Consider the following 24,989-nt stretch of genomic DNA (forward strand, 5'->3'; position numbering starts at 1 on the left):
AGCTGGGGACACAGGGGGACAGAGACGTCTCTGAACTGGAGAGACATCAATTTGATGGATGGAGCACTGGGTGGATAAAGAACTGGCTGGATGGCCGCACGCAAAGAGTTGTGGTCAATGGCTCAGTGTCCGGCTGGAGACCAGGAACGAGTGGGGTCCCTCAGGGGTCGGGTTTGGGACTGCTCTTGTTCAACATCTTCATCGCTGCCATGGACAGTGGGATTGAGCGCGCCCTCAGTGAGCTCACCGATGACACCGAGCTGTGTGGTTGGGTTGATACCCTGGAGGGAAGGAATGCCATCCAGAGGGACCTCGACACGCTTGTGAGGTGGGCTGATGCCAACCTCATGAGGTTTAACCATGCCAAGTGCAAGGTCCTACACCTGGGTGGGAGCAATCCCAGGCACAGCTACAGGTTGGGCAGAGAAGAGATTCAGAGCAGCCCAAGGAGAAGGACTTGGGGGTGTTGGTGGATGAGAAAATGAACATGAGCCGGCTTCAGTGTGTGCTCACAGCCCAGAAAACAACCGTGTCCTGGGCTGCATCCAAAGGAGTGTGACCAGCAGGGCGAAGGAGGTGATCCTGCCCCTCTGCTCTGCTCTTGTGAGACCTCACCTGGAGCATTGTGTGCAGTTCTGGTGTCCTCAGCATAAAAAGGACATGGAACTGTTGGAACAAGTCCAGAGGAGGCCACGAGGATGCTCGGGCCAAGAGCACCTCCTGTATGGAGCCAGGCTGAGGAAGTTGGGGCTGTTCAGCCTGGAGAAGAGAAGCTGTGTGGAGACCTCAGAGCAGCTTCCAGTGTCTGAAGGGGGCTATAGGGATGCTGGCGAGGGACTCTTCATCAGGGACTGTAGGGATAGGACAAGGGGTGATGGGTTCAAACTTAAACAGGGGAAGTTTAGATGGGATCTAAGGAGGAAATTCTTTCCTGTGAGGGTGCTGAGGCACTGGAATGGGTTTCCCAGGGAGATTGTGAATGCTCCATCCCTGGCGGTGTTCAAGGCCAGGTTGGACAGAGCCTTGGGTGCCATGGTTTAGTGTGAGGTGTTCCTGCCCATGGCAGGGGGGTTGGAACTGGATGATCTTAAGGTCCTTTCCATCCCTAACTACTCCGTGATTCCATGATTCGATGGGGACCCCTGGGCATGGTAACCAGTGACAAAGATACACATGGGCATGGGGACACCGGGAGAGCAGGACACACACACAGACACCCATGTGGACACAGCAGGGACATGGGCACTCACAGACCTGGCTGCGCAGCAACACAGGGCTGGAGGTACCCAGCAACCCGCGGTGACACGGGTCATAGCAGCTTGGTGCCACCGGTGCCATTCTGGAACGCATCCCAGCACCATGGTGACAACACCGCGGTGACAGAGCCTGGGTGGCATCGTGGCACTGGGGATGCGGCCATGCTGCGGCTGCTGGTGGCCAATGCCCACATCCCCGGGGCCACCGGCTCCGGGCCTGGGCTACACGTGTCTGCCCGCTTCAGAGGTACCGCTGGGGCCAAGGGGGGAACACCCCATGGTGGCATCAGCCATCGGGGTGGACCGGGGTGGCATCATGGTGCCAGCCATCCCTGGGGACAGCACCCATGTCCCCCCCCCTTGACGTTCCCCCTCCCAGGCGTCCCCAGGAGCACCCGGGTGGTGCCAGAGGAGCACAGCCCCACATGGAATGAGGTGAGGTGACCCCCGGGGGGGGCCCATGGTGGCACGGGGATGCTAACGGCACCCCACTGAGCCCTTGTCACATTTGTGTGTCCCCCTCCACCACCATAGACACTGGCATGGCCACTGGGTGCGCGTCCCCTACGCCCCACGGCCAGCCTGAGCCTGCGCCTGCGGCACTGGGGCCAGCCGGCATCCCGGGGGTGAGTAGCACCCATGGGTGGGCACCCTGGGGGGACCATCCATCGTGTGAGCACCCTCACCTTGTCCCCTCTGGCCCTGCAGGGACCTGGGTGCCGCCACGGTGTCACTGGACCAGTTGGTGGCCAACCCCAAGCTGCCGCTGTCCCTAAGCCAAGTCCCGCTGCTGGACCCCAAGGGGCAGCCCACAGGGGTGAGCACCCACCAATGCACCCCCTCCAGCAGCACCCCTGGGTGCCACAAGCACGGCCTGGGGTGCCACCCGTCCTTTTGCAGAGCACCATCACCCTTCACTGCTCCTACGTCCCCCACGGCAAGGCTGGATGTGCCATGGTCCCCGTGCAACGATGGGTGCCACCACCAACAGTGTCACCGGTGCCACCCATGCACCCTCCCAGCAAGCCTCCTGCAGGGAGTAAAGAGGAGTTCCAGGTATGGCACCCATGGGTGCAGTGGTACCCAGAGGTGACATCGCACCCGGTGACCACCGCGTCACCGCCTGTCCCATAGGTACGGGTGAGGATCATCGAGGGCCACCAGCTCCAGGGCAACAACATCAAGCCGGTGGTGACGGTCTCCATCGGCCAGCACCGCTTCAGGACCAGGATCCGTGTGGGGAACAACCCCTACTACAACGAGGTGACACTGGGGAGGGGACATAGGGACGTGCTGCTGTCCCCTCGCTCCACCCTCACCCCCTTTTTTGCCTGTTTTCCAGGTGTTTTGCCAAAGTTTCCACCAGGCACCGGAGCAGCTGCTGATGGAGCCCATCCGCATCCAGGTCCGGGGTGGGATTGGCGACACCAAAGGGGATGGGGACATTGGGGTGGCCCTGATGCCGTGTCCCCCCTCCTGTCACAGGTGCTGGACTCCAAAGCCATCCGCTCCAAAGCCATCATCGGCGTCTTCCAGGTGAGGACACGACTTGAGTATGGGGCATCCCCCCCCTCATCCTGGTTCAGCTCTCACCCCTTTGCCATCCCCACAGCTGGACGTCGGCGCCGTCTACCACGCACCGGGTAGGTGGGAGGGTTGGGGTGACGGCAGGGTGACACTGAGGTGACACCAGGGTGACCATGGGGTCTCCCATCACCCCAGGACACAGCTTGAGCTGGAAGTGGCTGAGCCTGCAGGATCCCCAGCGCCCCGACACCGGCTCCCGCGGGTACCTCCGTGTGAGCATGGCCGTGCTCCGTGCCGGAGAGCCGGTGCTGGTGAGCCCCTCATCCCCCCCCCAAACACCCCATGGATACCGGGTGGGGTGGGAGGGGGGGGGGGGGGATCCCCATTGTCCCATGTCCCCTCCATAAGGAGCAAGAGGAGCCGGAGGGAGACAAGGACGTGGAGGCCAACCTGCTGCAGCCACCGCCGTGCGCTGCCACGCTGCAGCTCCGCATCTACCGCGCTGAGGACCTGCCCCTGGGTGGGTCTGGTGGTGGGGGGCTCTGGGGGTTTGGGATGGTTTGGGTGGGTTTGGGGAGGGTTTAGGAGGGGTTTGAGTGGATTTTGAGAGGGTTTTGGGGTTGGTTTTGGATGGGTTTGGGGAGTATTTGGGGTGGGTTTGGGAAGGGTTTGGAGATGGGTTTGGGTGGGTTTTGCATGAGTTTTGGGGGGGTTTGGGGGGGGCTTTGGGGGGGTTTGGGGTTGATTTTGGGTTGGGTTTGGGAGGGTTTTGAGTGGGTTTTGGGGGGGTTTGGATTGATTTTGGGTGAGTTTTGGGAGGGTTTTGAGTGGGTTTTGGGAGGGTTTTGGTTGGTTTTGGTGGGTTTTGGGTGAGTTTTGGGTGGGTTTGGGGTTGGTTTTTGGGGGAGATTGGGTTGGTTTGGGGGGGGTTGGTTGGTTTGGGGTTGGTTTGGGGGGGTTGGTGGGTTTTGGGTGAGTTTTGGGTGGGTTTGGGGTTGGTTTTTGGGGGGAGGATTGGGTTGGTTTGGGGGCGTTGGATTGGTTTGGGGGGGTCGGGTTGGTTTTGGGTTGGTTTGGGGGGTTGGATTGATTTGGGGTTGGTTTCAGGTTGGTTTTGGGTTGGTTTGGGGGGTTGGATTGGTTTAGGGGGGTCGGGTTGGTTTTGGGTTGGTTGGGGGGGGTTGGATTGGTTTGGGGGTTCGGGTTGGTTTTGGGTTGGTTTTGGAGGTGTTCTGGTTGGTTTTGGGCTCATTTTGGGTTAGTTTTGGGTTGGTTTGGGGTTGGTTTGGGGGGGTTGGATTGTTTTGGGGGGGTCGGGTTGGTTTTGGGTTGGTTTGGGGGGGTTGGATTGGTTTGGGGGTTCGGGTTGGTTTTGGGTTGGTTTTGGGGGTGTTCTGGTTGGTTTTGGGCTCATTTTGGGTTAGTTTTGGGTTGGTTTTGGGTTGGTTTGGAGTTTTGGGTTGGTTTTGGGTTGGTTTTGGGGGTGTTCTGGTTGGTTTTGGGCTCATTTTGGGTTAGTTTTGGGTTGGTTTTTGGGGGGTTGGATCTCGAGCACCCCCCATTGCCAACCTCTCCCCATCCCGGCGCAGCGGAGCCGGCCCTGCAGTGCCTCCCGTCGGTCGGAGGCAAGAGGAGCTTCGTGGCGGCTGCGGTGCGGGCCGGCTTTGCGGGCAGGACGGTGGGTGCGGAGCCATGGGGGGCGAAGGGGGGGGAGGCCCGATGCCGCGGTGAGGGGCTCATAGCTCTGACCAACGCAGCTCTGCACCCGAGTGATGCCCCCAGGCCCCAGCCCGGTGTGGAACGAGGTCTTCTTCTTCCCACTGCGGGTGAGGTTCCTCCCCCCCCCAAAAGGTACCCCAAAAAGTGGGGGGCACCCCCATTTCAACACCCCCCCCACCCACCCTGCTTTTGTGTCTTTCCAAAGCTGCCCCCCATCTGTGATGAGATCCAGTTGGCCATCCTCAGTGGGTAAGTGGGGGAACCTCTGCTTTTGGGGCACCCCCCTGGCTTTGGAGTATTCCCCCATTTTAGGGGGAACCCCCCCCAGTTTTAGGGGAACCCCATTTTCTGGGGCATCCCCTTGGCTTTTAAGCACCTCCCCAGGTTTGGGGGACCCCCTTTTTTGGGGGAACCCCCTATTGATGGGGGACCCCCCATCCCTTTCATTGCCCACCCATAGGCCCCGCAGCAGCAAGGTCCTGGGCACCGCAACCCTTCACCTCTCCCACATCTCCTCTGCCGGTGCTGAGCTTGAGGGTGAGCAGGGTGCACCCTTGGGGGGGGGGGGGGTCCCCAGCACCCAAACGCCCCCTTTTACACCCCCCTTTTTCACCCCTAGAGGGGACCCCCGGCTTCTTACCCTGCTTCGGACCCTGCTTCCTCCCCTTCTATGGTCCCCGGGCGGATGCTGCCAGGACATCCAGCACTGTGAGCATTGGCAGGGTGGGGACAGCACCCATTTTGGGGGGGACACACGCAACACCCAGCCACCCCCACCCTTATTTTACAGGACACCAACGTGGCTTATCGGGGCCGGGTGCTGCTGGAGCTCAGCACCCATATGGGGACCCCAGATGGGCACCAGCGCGGCACTATTAACCCAGAGGACATCATCCGGGTGCAGGTGGGTGATGCCATCCCCGGGGTCTTTCTGCTTTATTTTGAAGGGAATTTGACCATTTTGGGCTATTTTTCCCCTTTTTTCTGCCCCAGTCTCACTTACCCCGCCACCGGTTCGGGCTCTGCGGGGTCTTCTACTCGGCCACCATGGTACCAGCGGGTCCTGAGCTCCTGCGCTTCGAGCTCAGCCTGGGCAACCACGGGGACACGGGCGATGTCACCTGCAAGCCGGCCGCCTCCGTCACCCCGCACGGGTGTCCCGTCTTTGATGGTGAGCAGGATGCTGGGTGCGATGGGAAGTGCATCCCATGGGATGCTCAACGCCCTCTGGATGCAGGCAACCACTACCATTACCTGCCGTGGTACGGGGACAAGCCGGTGGCGGCCGTCACCTCGGCTTGGGAGGATGCTGCTCACCGTTGGGATGCCCTAAACCTCCTGCGTGCCGTGTGCCAGCGGCTGGTGAGCACCCATGGGTGATGGGGGGGGGGGTGACCCCCATCTCCACGCATACACATTGGGAATGGTTATGGGGGGAATCCCGACAGGAGAAGAACGTGGTGGAGCTCCGGAGAGCCCCTGGGGACCCCGAGGGGGACATCGGCAGGAGGCTGCTGCGGGAGCTGGCGCAGGACTGCAGGTGAATAGGGGGACATGGGGGTCACAAAGAGGGGGGGACACCCCTGTTTGGGGTGGGGAAATGGGGTATTTGGGGGGAGGAATGGGGTGTATGGGGGGATCCCCCTGTTTGGGATGGGGAAATGGGGTATTTGGGGGGAGGAATGGGGTGTATGGGGGGATCCCCCTGTTTGGGATGGGGAGATGGGGTATTTGGGGGGAGGAATGGGGTGTATGGGGGGATCCCCCTGTTTGGGATGGGGAGATGGGGTATTTGGGGGGAGGAATGGGGTGTATGGGGGGATCCCCCTGTTTGGGATGGGGAAATGGGATATTTGGGGGGAGGAATGGGGTGTATGGAGGGATCCCCCTGTTTGGGATGGGGAGATGGGGTATTTGGGGGGAGGAATGGGGTGTATGGGGGGAAAATGAGGAACTTAGGGGATGATGGGACATCAGGGGTAAAAATGGGACAACAGAGGGGAAATTTGGGGTTTTTGGGGGGGAAATGGGAATTGGGGGGGGGGATGAGGAATTCTAGAGGACAACAGGAGGGGAAATAGGGGATTTGGTGAAGAAAAATGGGGTATTTGGGGGGGAAATGAGGTCTTGGAAGGAAAAATGAGGCATTTTTGAGGACAATGGGATCTTGAGGGTGAAAATGGAACATGTGGGGGGGAATGGGACAATGGAAGGGAAAATTGGGTATGGGGTGGAGGAAAAAGGGGCATTTGGGGTGGAAACAGCGAAACTGGGATGAAAGCGGGATTTTGGGAGGAAATGGGGCATTTGGGAAGGAAATGGGACACTTGAGAGGAAATAGGGGATTTGGGAGGGAAATGGGGCATTTTGGGGGACAACAGGACTTTTTATGGGGTGGGAATTGCATTTTGAGGAGGAAATGGGGCATTTTGGGGGTGGAATTAAGCATTTTTAAAGGAAAACAGGGCAACTGGAGGGGAAAGGTGGGCATTTGGGGAAGGAGCTGTGTTCTGAGGGGGAAATGAGGCAGTGAACTGTATTTTGGGGGAGAAAAGGGGTATTTTAGGGGCATAAACCCTATTTTGAGGGGGAAACAGGAGTTTTGGGGGTAGGAAAGAAGCATTTGGGGGGGAAAGAGGGCAACTGGAGTGGAAAACAGGGCATTTTGGGGGCAAACCGGGGTATTTTGGGGCTTGGAAATGTATTTTGAGGGGGAAACAAAGAGTTTATGGGGGAAAGAGGGCAACTGGAGTGGGAAACTGGGCATTTTGGGAGTAAAGTGGGGGATTTGTGAGTGACAACTCCATTTTGAAGGGGAACTGGGGTATTTTGGGGGGCAGGAGCTGTATTTTGGAGAGGTGGAAATGAAGCGGTTTTTGGGGTGAAACGGGGCATTTTTGGACCGAACCGGGGTGCGTTGGGCTGGGGATGCTTTCGCAGGCGGGTGCTGCCGCTGCTGGAGGCTCAGCCCACCCCGACACCGCTGGACACCCATATCCGTGCCGCGCGGCTCCACTTGCTGCGGCGCATGGCGGCAGCGGTGGCGATGCCCCCGCGGGCCGGCTGGGCCACGCTGCTGCCCATGGCCGAGGCCTGGCTGCGGAGCATGGGAGCACTGGCTGTGGAGGTGAGGATATGGGGGGAGATGGGGCTCATCGCTGTGATGAGCTGTGGTTGGTCTCATCCTGCTGCAATGGCTGTGGAGGTGAGGATATGGGGGGAGATGGGGCTCATCGCTGTGATGAGCTGTGGTTGGTCTCATCCTGCTGCAATGGCTGTGGAGGTGAGGATATGGGGGGAGATGGGGCTCATCGCTGTGATGAGCTGTGGCCCATCTCATCCTGCTGCAATGGCTGTGGAGGTGAGGATATGGGGGGAGATGGGGCTCATCGCTGTGATGAGCTGTGGTTGGTCTCATCCTGCTGCAATGGCTGTGGAGGTGAGGATAAGGGGGGAGATGGGGCTCATCGCTGTGATGAGCTGTGGTTGGTCTCATCCTGCTGCAATGGATGTGGAGGTGAGGATAATGGGGCAGATGGGGCTCATTGCTGTGATGAGCTGTGGCCCATCTCATCCTGCTGCAATGGCTGTGGAGGTGAGGATGGGGGGGAGATGGGGCTCATCGCTGTGATGAGCTGTGGTTGGTTTCATCCTGCTGCAATGGATGTGGAGGTGAGGATAATGGGGCAGATGGGGCTCATTGCTGTGATGAGCTATGGCCGGTCTCATCCTGCTGCAATGGCTGTGGAGGTGAGGATGGGGGGGGAGATGGGGCTCATCGCTGTGATGAGCTGTGGTTGGTCTCATCCTGCTGCAATGGCTGTGGAGGTGAGGATAAGGGGGCAGATGGGGCTCATCACTGTGATGAGCTGCGGTTGGTCTCATCCTGCTGCAATGGCTGTGGAGGTGAGGATAAGGGGGGGAGATGGGGCTCATCGCTGTGATGAGCTGTGGCCCATCTGAGCCTGCTGCAATGGCTGTGGAGGTGAGGATGGGGGGGAGATGGGGCTCATCGCTGTGATGAGCTATGGCCGGTCTCATCCTGCTGCAATGGCTGTGGAGGGGAAGATATAGGGGGGAGATGGGGCTCATCACTGTGATGAGCTGTGGTTGGTCTCATCCTGCTGCAATGGCTGTGGAGGTGAAGGATGGGGGGGGAGATGGGGCTCATCGCTGTGATGAGCTGTGGCCCATCTCATCCTGCTGCAATGGCTGTGGAGGTGAGGATGTGAAGGGGAGATGGGGCTCATCACTGTGATGAGCTGTGGTTGGTCTCATCCTGCTGCAATGGCTGTGGAGGTGAGGATATGGGGGGAGATGGGGCTCATCGCTGTGATGAGCTGTGGTTGGTCTAATCCTGCTGCAATGGCTGTGGAAGGGAAGATATAGGGGGGAGATGGGGCTCATCGCTGTGATGAGCTGTGGCCCATCTCATCCTGCTGCAATGGCTGTGGAGGTGAGGATGTGGGGGGGAGATGGGGCTCATCGCTGTGATGAGCTGTGGCCCATCTCATCCTGCTGCAATGGCTGTGGAGGTGAGGATGGGGGGGGAGATGGGGCTCATCGCTGTGATGAGCTGTGGCCCATCTCATCCTGCTGCAATGGCTGTGGAGGTGAGGATATGGGGGGAGATGGGGCTCATCGCTGTGATGAGCTGTGGTTGGTCTCATCCTGCTGCAATGGCTGTGGAGGTGAGGATATGGGGGGAGATGGGGCTCATCACTGTGATGAGCTGTGGCTGATCTCATTCTGCTGCAATGGCTGTGGGGGTGAGGATATGGGGGGAGATGGGGCTCATCGCTGTGATGAGCTGTGGTTGGTCTCATCCTGCTGCAATGGCTGTGGAGGTGAGGATATGGGGGGAGATGGGGCTCATCGCTGTGATGAGCTGTGGTTGGTCTCATCCTGCTGCAATGGCTGTGGAGGTGAGGATGGGGAGGAGATGGGGCTCATCGCTGTGATGAGCGGTGGCTGGTCTCATCCTGCTGCAATGGCTGTGGAGGTGAGGATAAGGGGGCAGATGGGGCTCATCGCTGTGATGAGCCGTGGCCGGTCTCATCCTGCTGCAATGGCTGTGGAGGTGAGGATAAGGGGGCAGATGGGGCTCATCGCTGTGATGAGCTGTGGCCGGTCTCAGCCCGCCGCTGTGTCTCGGTCCCCGCAGCCGCAGGCCGCAGTCCCCGACGTGCTGCTGTGGATGCTGCGGGGCGAGCGGCGCGTGGCCTGTGCCCGCATCCCCGCACCTGACATCATGTTCTCCCGGAGCGGCCCCGGCGCCTGCGGCAGGTTCTGCGGGAGGCTCCGGACGCTCTTCCTGATGGTAGGAACCCCTCCGTGCCACCTCTGTGTCCTGTGCGTCCCCTCCACCTCCCCTTTGTGTCCTGTCCATGCCCTCTCCATATCCCCCCCGTGTCCCTTCCATGTCTGCTCCATGTCCCCTCTGTGCTCTTCTATATCCCTTCCATGTCTCCTCTGCTCCCCTCCTGGTTCCCTCTCTATGTCACCTCCATGTCCCTTCTGTTCTCCTCCATGTCCCTTCTGTTCTCCTCCATGTCCCCTTTCTAGACACTCTCCATGTCCCCGCCACATCCTCTTCCTTTCTGCTCCATGTCCCTTCTGTGTCCCCTCTATATCTTCTCCATGTCCCCTCCATATCTACTCCATGTCCCCTTTGTGCCCCAACATAGCCCCTTCATGTTCCTTCTGTTCCACTCCACGTCTCCTCTCTATGTCCCCTTCCACATCCCCTCCATGTCTGCTCCATGTCCCATCTGTGTCCCCTCGACATCTTCCCCATGTCCCCTGTGTCCGCTCAATATCCCCCTATGTCCCCTCTGTATCCCTCCCTATCCCTCCACATCCCCTTTTTGACCCCTCTATGTCCCCTTAGACCTTCTCCACAGCCCCCCCCCCGCCATGTCCCCCCCATGCCCCCCTGCCCTCACCCGCCCCATGGTGCGCAGGGCTCCGGGGACATCCGTGCCCAGCTCCGGCTGCGGCTGTGGCTGGGGCCGGTGGCCGACAGCGGGGACCTGCCCCGGCTCATCGAGGGCTCCCTGCGCATCTACGCCGAGACCGTGAGTGCCGATGGGGGGGGGCACACACGGGACCCCCCCCCCACCCCCAGGGTACCCCCAGAGCCCCTCACCCGTGCTCCCCCCTCCCCAGTACGAGAACCAGACCAAGCTGTTGGGCAAGTGGGGTCCCCGCGGGCTCCCGGGCTCCCCGTGCTTCTCCGACGGCGCGGGCAGAGCCGAGCTCCCTCGGCACCGCATCCGGCCCCCCAGGGGCTGGCGCTGGGATGGACCCTGGAGCGTGGAGCCCCAGCGCCGGTGAGGCCATGGGCGGGTGGTGACACCCGGGGGGGCCGGAGCGAGGGTGATGCCAGCACCGTTGTCCCCTTGTGGTCCCCCCCACCCTGCCCCAGGCTGCTGCTGGACACGGAGACCAACATGGGCGAGGTGCTGGAGGAGGTCTACGAGAACGAGAGCCGGGGGCCCGGTGGGGACTGGGGACCCGCCACCGTGGCCAGCACCGATGCTGTGAGTGGGGACCAGCGTGGGGCCAGCAGGGGGGTGACACGAGTGCATGAGGGCTCAGCTCCCCCTTGGCTTCGCAGAGCGGTGAGGAGGTGCCCCCCAAGGAGGAGGTGCTGTGTCCCCAAGGATGGCACGTCACCGACGGCTGGAGGGTGGATGTGATGGGGGCCGTGGATGAGGCTGGTGAGTGGTGGTGACCCCATAGGGCACCGCGGGGTGGTGGTGATGGTGGTGATGGTGGTGATGGTGACACCGGGTGCCACAGGTTGGGAGTACGGAGCGAGCGTGGCCCCCAGCAGCCCCCCGGCAGCATGGCACCCCACAGAGAAGACCTACCACACACACCGGCGCCGGCGCTGGCTGCGCACCCGCCGCAGGGACCCCGGCGCACAGGAACCGGAGCAGGATATGGCCACCTTCCTGCAGCTGGTCCGGGCCATGGGGACAGGGACAGGGATGCGGTGGTGGGGATGGGGGTGGCAGGGACAGGGGGGAGAGGGATGGGGAGGCAGGATGGGGGTGACATGAACTGGGGTGGCAGGGATGGGCATAACAGGGATGTGACAGGGATGAGGGTGGCAGGGTGGGGATGACAGGGGCGAGGGGACAGGGATGAGGGTAGCACAATGGGGATAACAGGGATGTGATAGGGATGAGGGTGGCAGGGTGGGGATGACAGGGATAGGGGGCACAGGGATGGAGGTGGCACAATGGGGATAACAGGGATGTGATAGGGATGAGAGTGACAGGGTGGGGATGACAGGGATAGGGGGCACAGGGATGGAGGTGGCACAATGGGGATAACAGGGATGTGGTGGCAGGGATGAGGGTGGCAGGGTGGGGATGAAAGGGGTGAGGGGACAGGGATGAGGGTAGCACAATGGGGATAACAGGGATGTGGTGGCAGGGATGAGGGTGGCAAGGTGGGGATGACAGGGACAGGGGGCACAGGGATGGAGGTGGCACAATGGGGATAACAGGGATGTGGTGACAGGGGTGAGGGTGGCAAGGTGGGGATGACAGGGGTGGGGGGACTGGGATGAGGGTAGCACAATGGGGATAACAGGGATGTGGTAGCAGCAACACGGTGGCAGGACCGGGTGGCAGGACCATGCCTTCACCTACCCACCAGTGCAATGGTGTGAGCAGCCCTGTACAACCCCTTGTGCCTGCTGTCCCCCTGCTACGCTGTCCCCATGCCACCCTGTCCCCATACAACGCTGTCCTCCTGCTCCCCGTGCCCGTGTCCCCATAGCACAGAACCGAGTCTGCAGCCGGCTCCGAGGCTTGGGAATACGGATCCTTATGGAGCAGCCGCTTCCACCTGCAGCCGCGGGCGGGCGACGTTTGCCGGCGGCGCTGCTGGCACCGGCACATGGTGCCCGAGCAGCCCCCGCCCGTGGCGCCCCTCTTCCTCCTCGAGGGGTCCCCGGTACGGGACAGGGCACGGGGGGGAGAGCTGGGGGCCAGGGGGTGGAGGGATGGGGGGACAGGGATGAAGGGATGGAAGATGGATGGGGGAGGCAGGGACAGAGGCATGGAGGGATGGAGGGAGGGATGAAGGGACAGAGGGATGGAAGGATGGAGGAACAAATAGATGGAGGCATGGAAGGATGGAGAAACAAACGGAAGGATGGAATGATGCAGGGACAGGGATGAAGAAGGGGTGGAGGGGCAGAGGGATCGAAGGATGGATGAGGGAGAGAGACAGAAGGATGGAGGGATGGTGGGGAGGGAGGAATGTAGGAGGGAGGGATGGAGGGACAATGAGATTAAGGGGTGGAAGGACAGAGAGATGGAGAGATGGGGGGATGGAGGGAGGGACAAAAGGATGGAGGGATGGATGAGGGTTGCAGGGACAGAGGGATGGAGGGATGGATGTGGGATGCAGGGACAGAGGGATGGATGTGGGATGCAGGGACAGAGGCATGGAGGGGTGGATGAGGGATGCAGGGACAGAGGGATGGAGGGATGGATGTGGGATGCAGGGACAGAGGGATGGAGGGATGGATGTGGGATGCAGGCACAGAGGGATGGAGGGATGGATGTGGGATGCAGGGACAGAGGGATGGAGGGATGGATGAGGGTTGCAGGGACAGAGGGACGGAGGGATGGATGGGGGATGCAGGGACAGAGGGATGGAGGGATGGATGTGGGATGCAGGGACAGAGGGATGGATGTGGGATGCAGGGACAGAGGGATGGAGGGATGGATGTGGGATGCAGGGACAGAGGGATGGAGGGATGGATGTGGGATGCAGGGACAGAGGCATGGAGGGGTGGATGAGGGATGCAGGGACAGAGAGATGGAGGGATGGATGCGGGATGCAGGGACAGAGGGGTGGAGGGATGGATGTGGGATGCAGGGACAGAGGGATGGATAAGGGATGCAGGGGCACAGGGATGGAGTGGCGTGGAGACGGAGCAATCCTGGGGCAACAGGACATGGGGCAGCGGGATGCGGGTCTGGGTGCCAGCAGGTCCATAGGGACCCCGCACCCCACATCCCACCCCACACCCTGCATCCCGCCGCAGGGCACGGAGGACACGGCCGGGGAGGAGGAGCCGACTGCGGAGAAGCGGAGGACATGGGGCTTGTTCCAGCCCGCCCCGAAGCAGCCGCTGCCCCTCATCCTCTGCACCTTCCAGCGTGAGCCCCGGGGGCACGGGGCTGGGGGGGGGACCGGGACAGCCCCGGGGGGGGGTCTCAGGCCCCTCTGCCAGCTCCTGCCTCTCCCACAGGTCCCAACTTCTTCCAGCTCCGCTGCTACATCTTCCAGGCGCTGGAGCTGTCGCCCCGCGGCACCAAGTCCACTGCAGGTGGGACCCCCCCCATCCCCTGGTGCCCAGCCCGGGGGGGGGACACCCATGGTGCTGATGGTGTCTCTGTCACCCAGACCCCGTCGCCCACGTCTCCTTCGTGTACGTCAGTCAGAGCACACGGGTGCTGCTCCGCACCCTGGACCCGCTTTGGGACCAGACGCTGCTTTTCCACCGGGTGCTGCTCTACGGGGACCCCCGGGGTGTCCAGGATGATCCCCCCGCTGTGGTGGTGGAGGTGTTCGACCAGGATGGAGGGGTATGGTACCCATGGTTGGGGGGCACCCATGGGTGCAAGGAGAACCCATGCCCAAGCGATGCCTTGCAGGGTGCTGGTGATTTCCTGGGGAGGAGCGTGTGCACCCCAGATGTTTGGCTGGATGTGGGGCGCCGGAGGCCCCCCCGGCTCCAGCGTCACCCACTGCGGGGCTCCGGGGGACCCGCCGGGGAGCTGTTGGCTGCTTTTGAGCTGCTGCAAGACACCGAGGTGAGGGGCTGCAGGGGGTGGTTGGGGGGGGAAAGGCACCCAGGTGATGGGTCCCATCGTCATCGTGGTGTCCCCACCCCCGGCAGGATGGGGCCCTGGCGCAGGTCAGCTCCCCCCCTTGGAGGCAGGGGGTCTTCAGTGTCCCTATGGGTGTGCGGCCACTCCTGAGGCCGGTGGCATTGGAGGTGAGAGACAGGGACAGGGATGAGGAAGGGGATGGGATGGGGTCAAGGGTGGCTGGGAATAAGGACACGGATTGGTACGGGGTTAAAGACAGGATGGAGAAGGTCTGGGATGGGGAATAGGGTGGGAACAAGATAGGAAAAGGGACAGTGATGGGATGGGGAATGGGATGGGAACGGGGATGGAGGTAAAATGAGGATGTGGTTCAAGATGGTGATTGGAAGTAGAACAGGCTGGGGACAGGAACAGGATGAAGGTTGTGGGGCAGGGAACAAGGACAGGGATGAAGGCAGGATGGACAAGGTCTGGTGTGGGGAATGGGGTGGGAACAGGGATGGGGAAAGGGATGAGGAAGGAGATGGGGATAAGGACAGGGAGAGGGATGGGGAGAGGGCTGGCTGGGGACAGGACATGGGTTGGAACAGGGATGAAGACAGGATGGACAACGTCTGGGATGGGGAATGGGGTGGGAACAGGGATGTGGACAGGAACTGGACAGGGATGGGGACAGAGATGAAGGTCCTGGGGATGGGGACAAGGACAGCGAGGAAGCCAGGGCCTGGTACAGAGGGATGAAGACAAGAGAAGGATGGGGCCGGGGCAGGCACAAGGGATGGGGCCGGTACCCGCGGTGCCGGGGGGGTGACAGCGCCGGTGTCCGTCCCCCCCCCCTTCCCCAGGTGCTGGCGTGGGGACTGCGGGGGCTGCGCGGGAGCGTGCGGGCTCCCAGCCTGGAGGTGCAGTGCGGGGGCCGGGTGCTGCGGACCCCCCCCATCGCCGACCCCGCCTCCAACCCCAACTTCCCCATCAACGCCTTCCTGCTGGTCCTGGTGAGCGCGGCGGGGGGAGCCCCGCACTCCCGGTGCTGCCGCGGGCACCGGGGCTGACGCTGAGCCTGCCCGCAGACGCTGCCCCTGGAGGAGGAGCTGATGCCGCCCGTGCGGCTGCGGGTGCTGGATGTGCGGGACTTCGGGTACCGGCCCGAGGTGGGGCAGAGCTGTGTGCGGGGGCTGGGGCAGCACCGCGGGCCCCCCCCCGGCCCCCGGCACGGCTCCGGTACGGCTCCTGCCCTGCCCCAGCCCACCCCATTCCCATCCCTGCCCTGCCCTGTCCCATCCGCACCAACCCGGCCCCACCTCATCCCATGGCTCCTGTATGGCTCTGCACAGCCCTACTGCCTCCCTCTCCAGTCCCATTCCATCCATCCATCCCATCCCACTTCGTCCCATCCCATCCATCCCATCCCACTTCGTCCCATCCCATCCATCCCGACCCATCCGCCCTACCGCATCCCATCCCATCCACCACATCATGTCGCATCCCTCCCGACCCATCCATCCTACCGCATCCCATCCCACCCCATCCACCACATCCATCCCACCACATCATGTCCCATCCATCCCAACCCATCCATCCTACCGCATCCCATCCCATCCCATCCACCACATCCATCCCACCACATCACATCCCATCCTACCGCATCCCATCTATCACCCCCCATCCCATTCCATCCCATTTCATGCCATCCATCCCATCCACCACATCCATCCCACATCCCATCCCCCCCATCCCATCTATCACCCCCCATCCCATTCAATCCCATTCCATGCCATCCATCCATCCCATCCATCCCAACCCATTCCATTCCATCCCATCCATCCCATTCCACCCCATCCATTCCATCCCATTCTACTCCATCCAACCCATCCATTCTATTCCAGCCCATCCATCCCATTCCATCCCATCCTACTCCATCCAACACATCCATCCCCGCCCCATCCCAGTCATCACATCCATCCCACCCCATCCTGCCCCCTCCCTGCTCCATGCTCCCACCTCCGGGATGGTTATTCACCTCTCTGTTCCCCACAGCCGCTCCTCGGGGCAGGATAAATTGGGTGAGTCCCTGGATCCATGGCACCCCTGGACACCGGGGGCCCATCCCCGTGCCTCAGTTTCCCTGAGGAACCCCCTTTGCTGCTGCAGCTGCTGCCCGGGATCATCAGCAAGACGAAGGCTGAGGACAAGGTGGGCACAGGGATGGGGACACCCTGTCCCTGTCCCTGTCCCTGTCCCCACCTCACCCCGCTTCCCGCAGGCAGAGGAGGAGGGTGAAGGGGAGGAGGAGGATGACTGGTGGAGCAAGTTCTATGCGGCCATGGGGGACAAGGCAAAGAGCCGGCGGGGGACAAGCAGGGACAGCCTGAAGGTGGGGCAGAGCCAGGGCGCTGGAGTGGGGTGGGGATGGGGATGGGGATAGGGATAGGGATGGAGATGGGGTGGGATGGGATGGGATGGGACAGGGGTGGCTGAGGACAAGGACACAGATGGGGAGAGGGATGAAGATCTGGTAAGGATGAAGTGAGGGATGGGAACAGGATGAAGAGGGCAGTGATATGCTTGGGACAGGACAGGGATGGGGACAAGGTCAGGGATAGAGATTGAGATGGGAACAGGCTGGGGACAGGGACAGGGTTGAAGATGAGATGAGAACAAGGACAGGGATGAATATGGGACGGGGACAAGGATGAAGAAGGGGATGGGATGGGATGGGATGGGGTGGGGTGGGGTGGGATGAAGCACCAAAATGGGGCTGGAAACAGGAAGAGGGCAGGAATGAGACGGAGGATGGGGATGAGGATGGGAATGGGGATGAGGTTAAGGATGGGGATGTGGATGGGGATTTGGACAGGAATGGGGACAAGGATGAGGATGGGAATGGGGCATAAGGATGAAGATGGGAATGAGGACAGGGATGAGAATGGAGATGGGGATGAGGATGGGGATGGGGATGAGGATGGGAATGGGTATGAGGTTAAGGATGGGGATGTGGACGGGAATGGGGACAAGGATGAGGATGGGAATGGGGATGTGGACAGGAATGGGGACGAGGATGGGAATGGGGGATAAGAATGAGGATGGGAATGGGGACAGGGATGAAAATGGGGCTGGGGATAAGGATGGGGATGAAGATGGGAATGGGGATGAGGATGGGAATGGGGATGATGGTGGGAATGGGGATGGGGATGAGGATGGGAATGGGGACAGGGATGAGAATGGGGACGGGGATGAGGATGGGGACGGGGATGAGGATGGGGATGGGGATGAGGATGGGAATTGGGATGGGGATGGGAATGGGGATGAGGATGGGAATGGGGATGACGGTGGGGATGTGGATGGGGACAGGAATGGGAATGGGGATGGTGATGGGAATGGGGATGAGGGTGGGAATGGGGATGACGGTGAGGATGTGGATGGGGACAGGAATGGGAATGGGGATGGTGATGGGAATGGGGATGAGGATGGGAATGGGGATGAGGATGGGAATGGGGATGATGGTGGGAATGGGGATGAGGATGGAAATGAGAATGGGAATGAGGGTGGGGATAGGGATGGGGATGAGGATGGGAATGGGGATGACAGTGGGGATGTGGATGGGGACAGGAATAGGAATGGGGATGGGGATGGGGATGAGGATGGGAATGGGGATGCTGGTGGGAATGGGGATTAGAATGGGAATGGGGATGAGGATGGGAATGGAAATGGGGATGGGGTTGGGAATGGGGATGGGGATGGGGATGGGGATGAGGATGGGAATGAGAATGGGGATGGGGATGGGGATGGGGATGAGGATGGGAATGGGGATGCTGGTGGGAATGGGGATTAGAATGGGAATGGGGATGGGAATGGGGATGAGGATGGGAATGGAAATGGGGATGGGGTTGGGAATGGGGATGAGGATGGGAATGAGAATGGGGATGAGGATGAAGATGAGGATGGGGATGGGGATGAGGATGGGAACGGGGATGGGAATGGGGATGGGGATGAGGATGGGGATGAGGATGGGGATGGGGATGAGGATGCGAATGGGGATGGGGATGGGGACAGGAATGGGGATGGGGATGGGGACGAGGACAGTCCCGGCCCCCAGATCTACAGCTGCGAGCTGGAGGCGGTGCCGGAGTTCGAGGGGCTGCAGGATTTCTGCCGCTCCTTCCCTCTGTTCCCTCCGGGAGCACCCGCGGCGGGGGGGGAGGACCCGCAGCCGGTGGCCGAGTTCAAGGTGGGTGCGAGCCCCCCCGCCCTGCAAAGGGCCCCGGTGCCGGGCCCGGGGCACCCCGCGGTGCTACGGCCGGCGGCTCCCAGGGGCTCTTCCACGTGTACCCCCTGCCCGAGGACCCCGCGGAGCCGCCGCCGCCGCGCCGCTTCCAGGACCTGCCCCCCAGCCAGCCCCAGCGCTGCCTCGTGAGGGTCTACGTGGTGCGGGCCTTCGACCTCCCCCCCCGCGACAGGAACGGGCTGGTACGGGCACCCCTAGGCGCTGGGATGGACCCCCCCGTTCCCCCCATGCCGCCCTGAGCATCCCCTCCTGCTGCAGTGTGACCCCTACGTCCGTGTGTCACTGGGAGCCGAGACGCTGGGGCAGCGGGACCAGTACGTGCCCAACACCCTGGAGCCCGTGTTTGGGAGGTACGGACGGGGTGGGTGGCATCGCGCTGGGGGCACTGGCAATGACAGGAGGTGCCCAAGGGGGGTGTTGGCCCCCATCCCCATGTCTCTGTGTCAGTTTGTCCCAGGTCCCCATGTCACTGCGTCGCCGTGCCACCACGTCCCCATTCCCCATGCCAGAAGGTGCTTGATTACTCTGCCATCAGGTCTCCATTCCCCATGCTTGTGGGTCCGTGCCATCAAGTCCCATTCCCCACACCAGCGGGTCCCCATGCCATCAGATCCCCATTCCCTATGCTGGTGGGTCCATGTGCCATCAGGTCTCCATTCCCCACACCTTCAGGTCCTCATTGCCCCATTGCCCATGCTGGAAGGTGTCCCTGCCACCAAGTCCCCATGCAACCAAGTCCCTGTGCCAGCAGCCCCCATTCCCACATGTCCCCAGTCCCCATGCCAGTGGGTGCCAGCCCCAGCACTGGTTGTCACCCCCACTGCCAGGCTGTTCGAGCTGATGGGCACCATCCCGCTGGAGAAGGACCTGCGGGTCTCACTGCTGGACTATGACCTGTTGCCACCCGACCAGGAGATCGGCACCACCACCATCGACCTGGAGAACCGGCTCCTCTCCCGCTTCCGCGCCCACTGTGGGCTGCCCGCGCTCTACTGCACGTGGGTGACACATCAGGAGGATGGACCCGGGGCTGGAATGGGCATGAGGGGAGATTGGGATGGGATCTTGGGCAGTTCTTCCCTCGTCATTGGTGGGACACTGGAAAGGGTTGAATGGAGAAGCTGTGGCTGCCCCGTCGCTGGCAGCGTTCAAGGCCAGGTTGGAGCAAGCTGCTCTAGTGGAAGGTGTCCCTGCTCGTGGCAGGGACTGGAGCTGGAGGAGCTTTAAGGTCCCTTCCAACCCAACCCATTCCATGGTTCTATGATGAGGATGGGAACGAGGGGGTGAAGCTGTGGTGGGAACCGGCACAAGCTGAGGGGTGACTCTGCATTGCCCCATTGTCCCCACAGCGCCGGCCCCGGGTGCTGGAGGGACCAGCTCCCCCCCAGCCAGACACTGGAGCACTTCGCCCGCACCCAGGGGCTGCCGGCACCCGAGTTCAACGCCGAGGGCACCGCGGTCACCTTTGGGGACCACAGATTCCTCCTCAGCCACTTCGGTGGGTGCTGGGGCTGGGGGGGGTGTGGGGGGGGTGTGGGGCTGGACCCTGCCCTTGGTGACGGCTGCACCCTGCAGAGAGCGGCCCCCCCCAGCACCAGCACCCTGGGGTGCCCCGCGAGCGCCTGGCCCTGCACGTGCTCCGCGCCTGCCACCTCGTCCCCGAGCACCTCGAGACGCGCACCCTGTACAGCAGCACCCAGCCCGGGCTGGAGCAGGTGGGGAGGGGGTGATGGAGACCATTGGGGTGTCAGGGAGGGACATCGGGGTGATGGGGCCTTGGGGTGTAAGGGGGTGACAGGGGGATGATGGGGTCCTCATGGTGATGGGGCCTTGGGTATAAGAGGATGCCAAGAGGACAACATGGATCTTGGGGTGATGGGGAGTATAAGGGATGCCAGGGAGACAATGGAGACCTTGGGGTATAAGGGGATGCTAGGGGTACAATAGGGAACCTTAGGGTGATGGGGACCCCAGGGCAGGGGGGATGCCAAGGGGTGATGGGGACCCCGTGGCAGGGAGGGATGCTGGGAGGGGTTAATGGAGACATGACAGGGACCCTGGGGTGATGGGGACAGTGGGATGATGAGCACATGGCCAGGGTGGCACCCTGGGGACATCGGGGTGACAGGGAGCCCAGTGCAGGGGGGGATGCCAACGGGATGGTGCAGGGGAGGGGGGGGTGACAGAAGACCCCAGGGCACCCAGGGGTGCTGCGGACACCCTGGGCTGCCGCTCCCAGCCCCCTCACTGTGTGCAGGGCAAGGTGCAGATGTGGGTCGATGTGTTCCCCATCAACCTCGGCCCCCCGGGCCCCCCCGTCGACATCACCCCCCACAAGCCGCAGAGGTGAGAGGACCCCGCTCTCCTCCAATGCCCCATGGACGGTCCGGGCCCACGCCACGGGGGGGGGGGGGTGACAGTGACACCTCCTTGTCCCTGTCGTCGTGTCCTCGTCCCCCCTCCCCTTCCAGGTACGAGCTGCGCTGCGTGGTCTGGAACACGCGGGACGTGGAGCCGGGGGACACGAACCTCCTGGGGCAGCACATGAGCGATATCTACATCACGGGGTGAGGCGAGGGCCACGGCGGGGACGGGCCGAGAGGGGCTGGGAGCCGGGGTGAACCGAGCGCCCTGTGCCCGCAGGTGGCTGGCGGGGCTGGAGGAGCAGCGGCAGAGCACGGACGTGCATTACCGCTCGCTGGACGGGGCCGGCGCCTTCAACTGGCGCTTCGTGTTCCCCTTCGAGTACCTGGCGGCCGAGCAGCGCTGCGTGCTGCCCGCGAGGGTGAGGAGCGGAACGGGAAGCCGGGAGGGGACGGGACGGGACGGGACGGGGACACCTCGTGTGACCCCTTCCAATGTGCACCCCTGCTGCCACAGAAGCATTTCTGGAGCCTGGATGAGACGGTGCAGAAGGTGCCCCCGAAGCTCATCCTGCAGGTGTGGGACAATGACAAGTTCTCGGCTGATGATTTTCTAGGTGAGAGCCGGCTCCTGCCCCCCTGCTTCCTGGGGACGCCCACGGGGGATGGGGAGCACCTACGAGTGGTGGGGAGCATCTATGGGTAATGGGGAGCACCTACAAGTAGTGGGGAACACGTACAAGTGACAGGAGCACCCATGGGTAATGGGGAGCACCTATCAGTGGTGGGGAGCATCCACAAGTGATGGGGAGCACCTACAAGTGCTGGGAGCATCCATGGGTAAGGGAGAGCACCTACAAGTGGTGGGGAGCATCCACAAGTGATGGGGAGCACCTACAAGTGGTGGGGAGCACCTACAAGTGGTGGGGAGCACCCACAAGTGATGGGGAGCACCTACAAGTGGTGGGGAGCATCCACAAGTGGTGGGGAGGGAGTACCTACAAGTGGTGGGGAGCATCCACAAGTGGTGGGGAGGGAGCACCTACAAGTGGTGGGGAGCACCCACAAGTGATGGGGAGCACCTACAAGTGGTGGGGAGCATCCACAAGTGATGGGGAGCACCTACAAGTGGTGGGGAGCACCCACAAGTGGTGGGGAGCATCCACAAGTGGTGGGGAGCACCTACAAGTGGTAGGGAGCATCCACAAGTGATGGGGAGCACCCACGGGTAATGGGGAGCACCTATCAGTGGTGGGAAGCATCCACAAGGTTCTAGGGAGAATCCAAACGTGACAAAGAGCACCCACAAGTGATAAGGAGCACCCAGTAGAGATGGGGAGCATCCACGGATATTGGGGAGCACCCATGAGTGATGGGAAGCACTCACAAGTAATAGGGAGCACTCACAAGGTGATGGGGAGCACCCACGGGTGACAGGAACACCCACAACTGATGGGACGTGCCCACTAGTGATGGGGAACATCCATGAGTGAAGGGCAGCACCCACAGGTGAGGAGGAGCATATATAAGTGAAGGGCAGCACCCATGGGTGATGGCAGCACCCACAACTGATGGGAAACACCCACTAGTGATGAGGAGCATCCATAAGTGAGGGGCAGCACCCACAGGGGATGGCAGCACCCACTAGTGATGGGAGCACCCACAACTGATAGGAAGCACCCGCTAGTGATGGGGAGCATCCATAAGTGAGGGGCAGCACCCACAGGGGATGGCAGTAGTGATGGGAGCACCCACAACTGATGGGAAGCACTACTGATGGGGAGCATCCATAAGTGAAGGGCAGCACCTACAGGGGATGGCAGCACCCACTAGTGACGGGAGCACCCACAACTGATGGGAAGCACCTACTAATGATGAGGAGCACCCACAGGTGAAGGGCAGCACCCCCGGGTGACGGCAGCACCCACAACTGATAGGAAGCACTCACTAGTGATGAGGAGCATCCACAGCTAATGGCAGCACCCATGGGTGATGGCAGCACCCACAACTGATAGGAAGCACCCACTAACGATGGGGAGCACCCATAGGTGAAGGGCAGCACCCCCGGGTGACGGCAGCACCCACAAGTGATAGGAAGCACTCTCTAGTGATGAGGAGCACCCATAGGTGAAGGGCAGCACCCATGGGTGATGGGAGCACCCACAACTGATAGGAAGCACCCACTAATGATGGGGAGCACCCATAAGTGAAGGGCAGCACCCATGGGTGATGGGAGCACCCCCACTGAGCAGCCGCCCTCCCTCTCCGTGCCCCCAGGAGTGCTGGAGCTGGACCTGACGCGGCTGCCCCGGCCCGCGCTGCACCCCCGGACCTGCTCCCTGCCGGGCACCCCCCGGAGGCGCTGGCCCTGGCCCTGGGGGGGGCCGCGGACCCCTCCTTGCGTGTCCCTGTTCCGGCAGCGGCAGGCCCGGGGCTGGTGGCCCTGCGTGGCGAGCAGCGGCGGCGAGCGGCGGCTCTCGGTGAGTGCGGGGCCATGGGCTCGGAGCCTGCGGCCGCAGCTCCCCCCGCCCCACACACACCCACACAAACCCCCCCCATCACTGCAGGGAAAGCTGGAGCTGAGCCTGGAGCTGCTCACGGCGAAGGAGGCGGAGGAGCGGCCGGCAGGGAGAGCCCGGCAGGAGCCCAACATGTACCCAACGCTGCCGCCGCCAGTGTGAGTGCTGCGGGGAGTGAACAGCTTCAGGGTCACCCGGTCCAACCCTTACCCAGCACTGCCACGGCCACCACTGACCCATGGCACTGAGGGGGTGTGAGCACTGCAGGGACGGTGCCTGCAGCCCTGCCCTGGGCAGCCTGTTCCAATGCCTGAGCACCCTCTGGGGCAGGAATTGTTCCTCAGCTCCATCTAAACCTGCCCTGGTGCAGCTTGAGGCCGTTTCCTCTTGTCCCATCCCTTGTTCCTTGGGAGCAGAGCCCAGCCCCTCCTGGCTCCATCCTCCTCTCAGGCAGTTGTAGGGAGCGATCAGGTCCCCCCTGAGCCTTCTCTTCTCCATCTGACCCCCCCCAGGTCCCTCAGCCCTTCCCCATCACCCCCGTGCTCCAGGCCCTGCTCCAGCCCCATTGCCCTTCTCTGCCCCCCCTCCAGCCCCTCAATGTCTCTGTTGTAGTGAGGGCCCCAGAGCTGAACACAGGATTCGAGGTGCAGCCTCACCAGTGCCCAGTGCAGGGGCACAATCCCTGCCCTGGCCCTGCTGCTGCACTGGTGCTGCTCCAGGCCAGGATGCTGGGGGCTGCCTGGGCACAAGCTGCTCGTGCTCAGCTCCATCGCTCAGCACCCCCAGCTCCTTCCCCACGAGCAGCTTTCCCCAAGCCATGCGTTGCAGGGGGTGTCTGAGCTGGGTGTCCCCGCAGGCGGCCCGACTGGTCCTTCCTGTGGGTGCAGGCGCCGCTGCGCACCCTGCGCCATGGGCTGTGGCGGCAGCACCGCGGCTGCATCAGCCTGAGCCTGGCACTGCTGCTGCTCTTTGCGCTGCTCCTCACCTTCGTCTACGCCGCGCCGGTGAGCACAGGAGGCTCAGCCACCCCCTTACCCCCATCGCCACCCATTGAGCCCCCCCCCAAAGCTCCTTTTGTGTCTCCCCACAGGGTTATTTGGCCATGAAGCTGGTAAACCCATTCCAGGGCTTGCACATCAGTGGTGACAGTGGCATCGGCAAGCACCATGCAGCGGGTGCTGAGCACCACATGGGTGCTGCTCACAAACCCTGATGTGGCACCCCGGGATGGCAGCATCGGTGTCACCTCTTCAATAAAGCTACATGCAGCAAGGGGAAAAGCAGCATCCCCAGGGCATTGGGGGAGAAAAGGAGCTGCTCCAGCTTGGGGAGCTCAATGGCACCGGGGTGCAGCCCCCAACTTGCTATGGCACCCAACAGCAGGGCTGTGGGGAGAGAACGCTGCATGCAAGGGACTGGGGGGTGACATCAGCCCATTGTGTTACTGACCTTAAAGC

At 62.1% G+C, this 24,989-nt stretch overlaps 2 protein-coding genes across 2 annotated transcripts; both read left to right on the plus strand.

Annotated features, from left to right (window-relative positions):
* Positions 1–1,392: 1,392 nt before the first annotated feature.
* On the plus strand, positions 1,393–2,943 carry LOC134170947 (fer-1-like protein 5). Its single transcript, XM_062632758.1, has 9 exons — positions 1,393–1,503; positions 1,636–1,691; positions 1,791–1,882; positions 1,965–2,073; positions 2,157–2,312; positions 2,391–2,519; positions 2,599–2,661; positions 2,742–2,792; positions 2,869–2,943. Exons 1-9 carry the CDS (start codon positions 1,419–1,421, stop codon positions 2,941–2,943), a joined length of 816 nt encoding a protein of 271 aa, XP_062488742.1. The 5' UTR covers positions 1,393–1,418.
* Positions 2,888–24,812, plus strand: LOC134170943 (myoferlin-like). The gene is made up of 42 exons (XM_062632756.1): positions 2,888–3,094; positions 3,192–3,303; positions 4,373–4,461; positions 4,541–4,609; positions 4,708–4,751; positions 4,963–5,039; positions 5,122–5,210; positions 5,293–5,406; positions 5,496–5,673; positions 5,740–5,864; positions 5,951–6,042; positions 7,443–7,629; positions 9,667–9,822; positions 10,466–10,579; positions 10,671–10,834; positions 10,930–11,044; positions 11,122–11,224; positions 11,307–11,470; positions 12,297–12,473; positions 13,576–13,690; positions 13,783–13,860; positions 13,938–14,119; positions 14,189–14,347; positions 14,434–14,532; positions 15,211–15,360; positions 15,436–15,586; positions 16,403–16,466; positions 16,517–16,739; positions 18,462–18,593; positions 18,677–18,832; positions 18,909–19,000; positions 19,478–19,648; positions 20,000–20,148; positions 20,226–20,365; positions 20,908–20,996; positions 21,122–21,217; positions 21,294–21,435; positions 21,531–21,630; positions 23,291–23,493; positions 23,581–23,690; positions 24,389–24,536; positions 24,623–24,812. The coding sequence occupies exons 1-42, from the start codon at positions 2,957–2,959 to the stop codon at positions 24,743–24,745; spliced, it is 5,379 nt and encodes a 1,792-aa protein (XP_062488740.1). The 5' UTR covers positions 2,888–2,956; the 3' UTR covers positions 24,746–24,812.
* Positions 24,813–24,989: the final 177 nt, after the last annotated feature.

This window comes from Pezoporus occidentalis, unplaced genomic scaffold (genome assembly GCF_034315485.1).
Source record: "Pezoporus occidentalis ecotype Australia unplaced genomic scaffold, CSIRO_AGI_Poc_V1 ctg396, whole genome shotgun sequence".
Classification (NCBI taxonomy): domain Eukaryota; kingdom Metazoa; phylum Chordata; class Aves; order Psittaciformes; family Psittacidae; genus Pezoporus; species Pezoporus occidentalis.

Bases quoted from the DNA above. Each gene is read 5' to 3' on its own strand.
- LOC134170947 (XM_062632758.1), top strand. From the start codon at position 1,419: ATGCTGCGGCTGCTGGTGGCCAATGCCCACATCCCCGGGGCCACCGGC. The intron at 1,692-1,790 runs GTGAGGTGACCC...CCACCACCATAG, and splicing joins ACAGCCCCACATGGAATGAG to ACACTGGCATGGCCACTGGG. The intron at 2,662-2,741 runs GTCCGGGGTGGG...CTCCTGTCACAG, and splicing joins TGGAGCCCATCCGCATCCAG to GTGCTGGACTCCAAAGCCAT.
- LOC134170943 (XM_062632756.1), top strand. From the start codon at position 2,957: ATGGGGTCTCCCATCACCCCAGGACACAGCTTGAGCTGGAAGTGGCTG. The intron at 5,211-5,292 runs GTGAGCATTGGC...CTTATTTTACAG, and splicing joins CTGCCAGGACATCCAGCACT to GACACCAACGTGGCTTATCG. The intron at 20,149-20,225 runs GTGGGTGCTGGG...TGCACCCTGCAG, and splicing joins ATTCCTCCTCAGCCACTTCG to AGAGCGGCCCCCCCCAGCAC.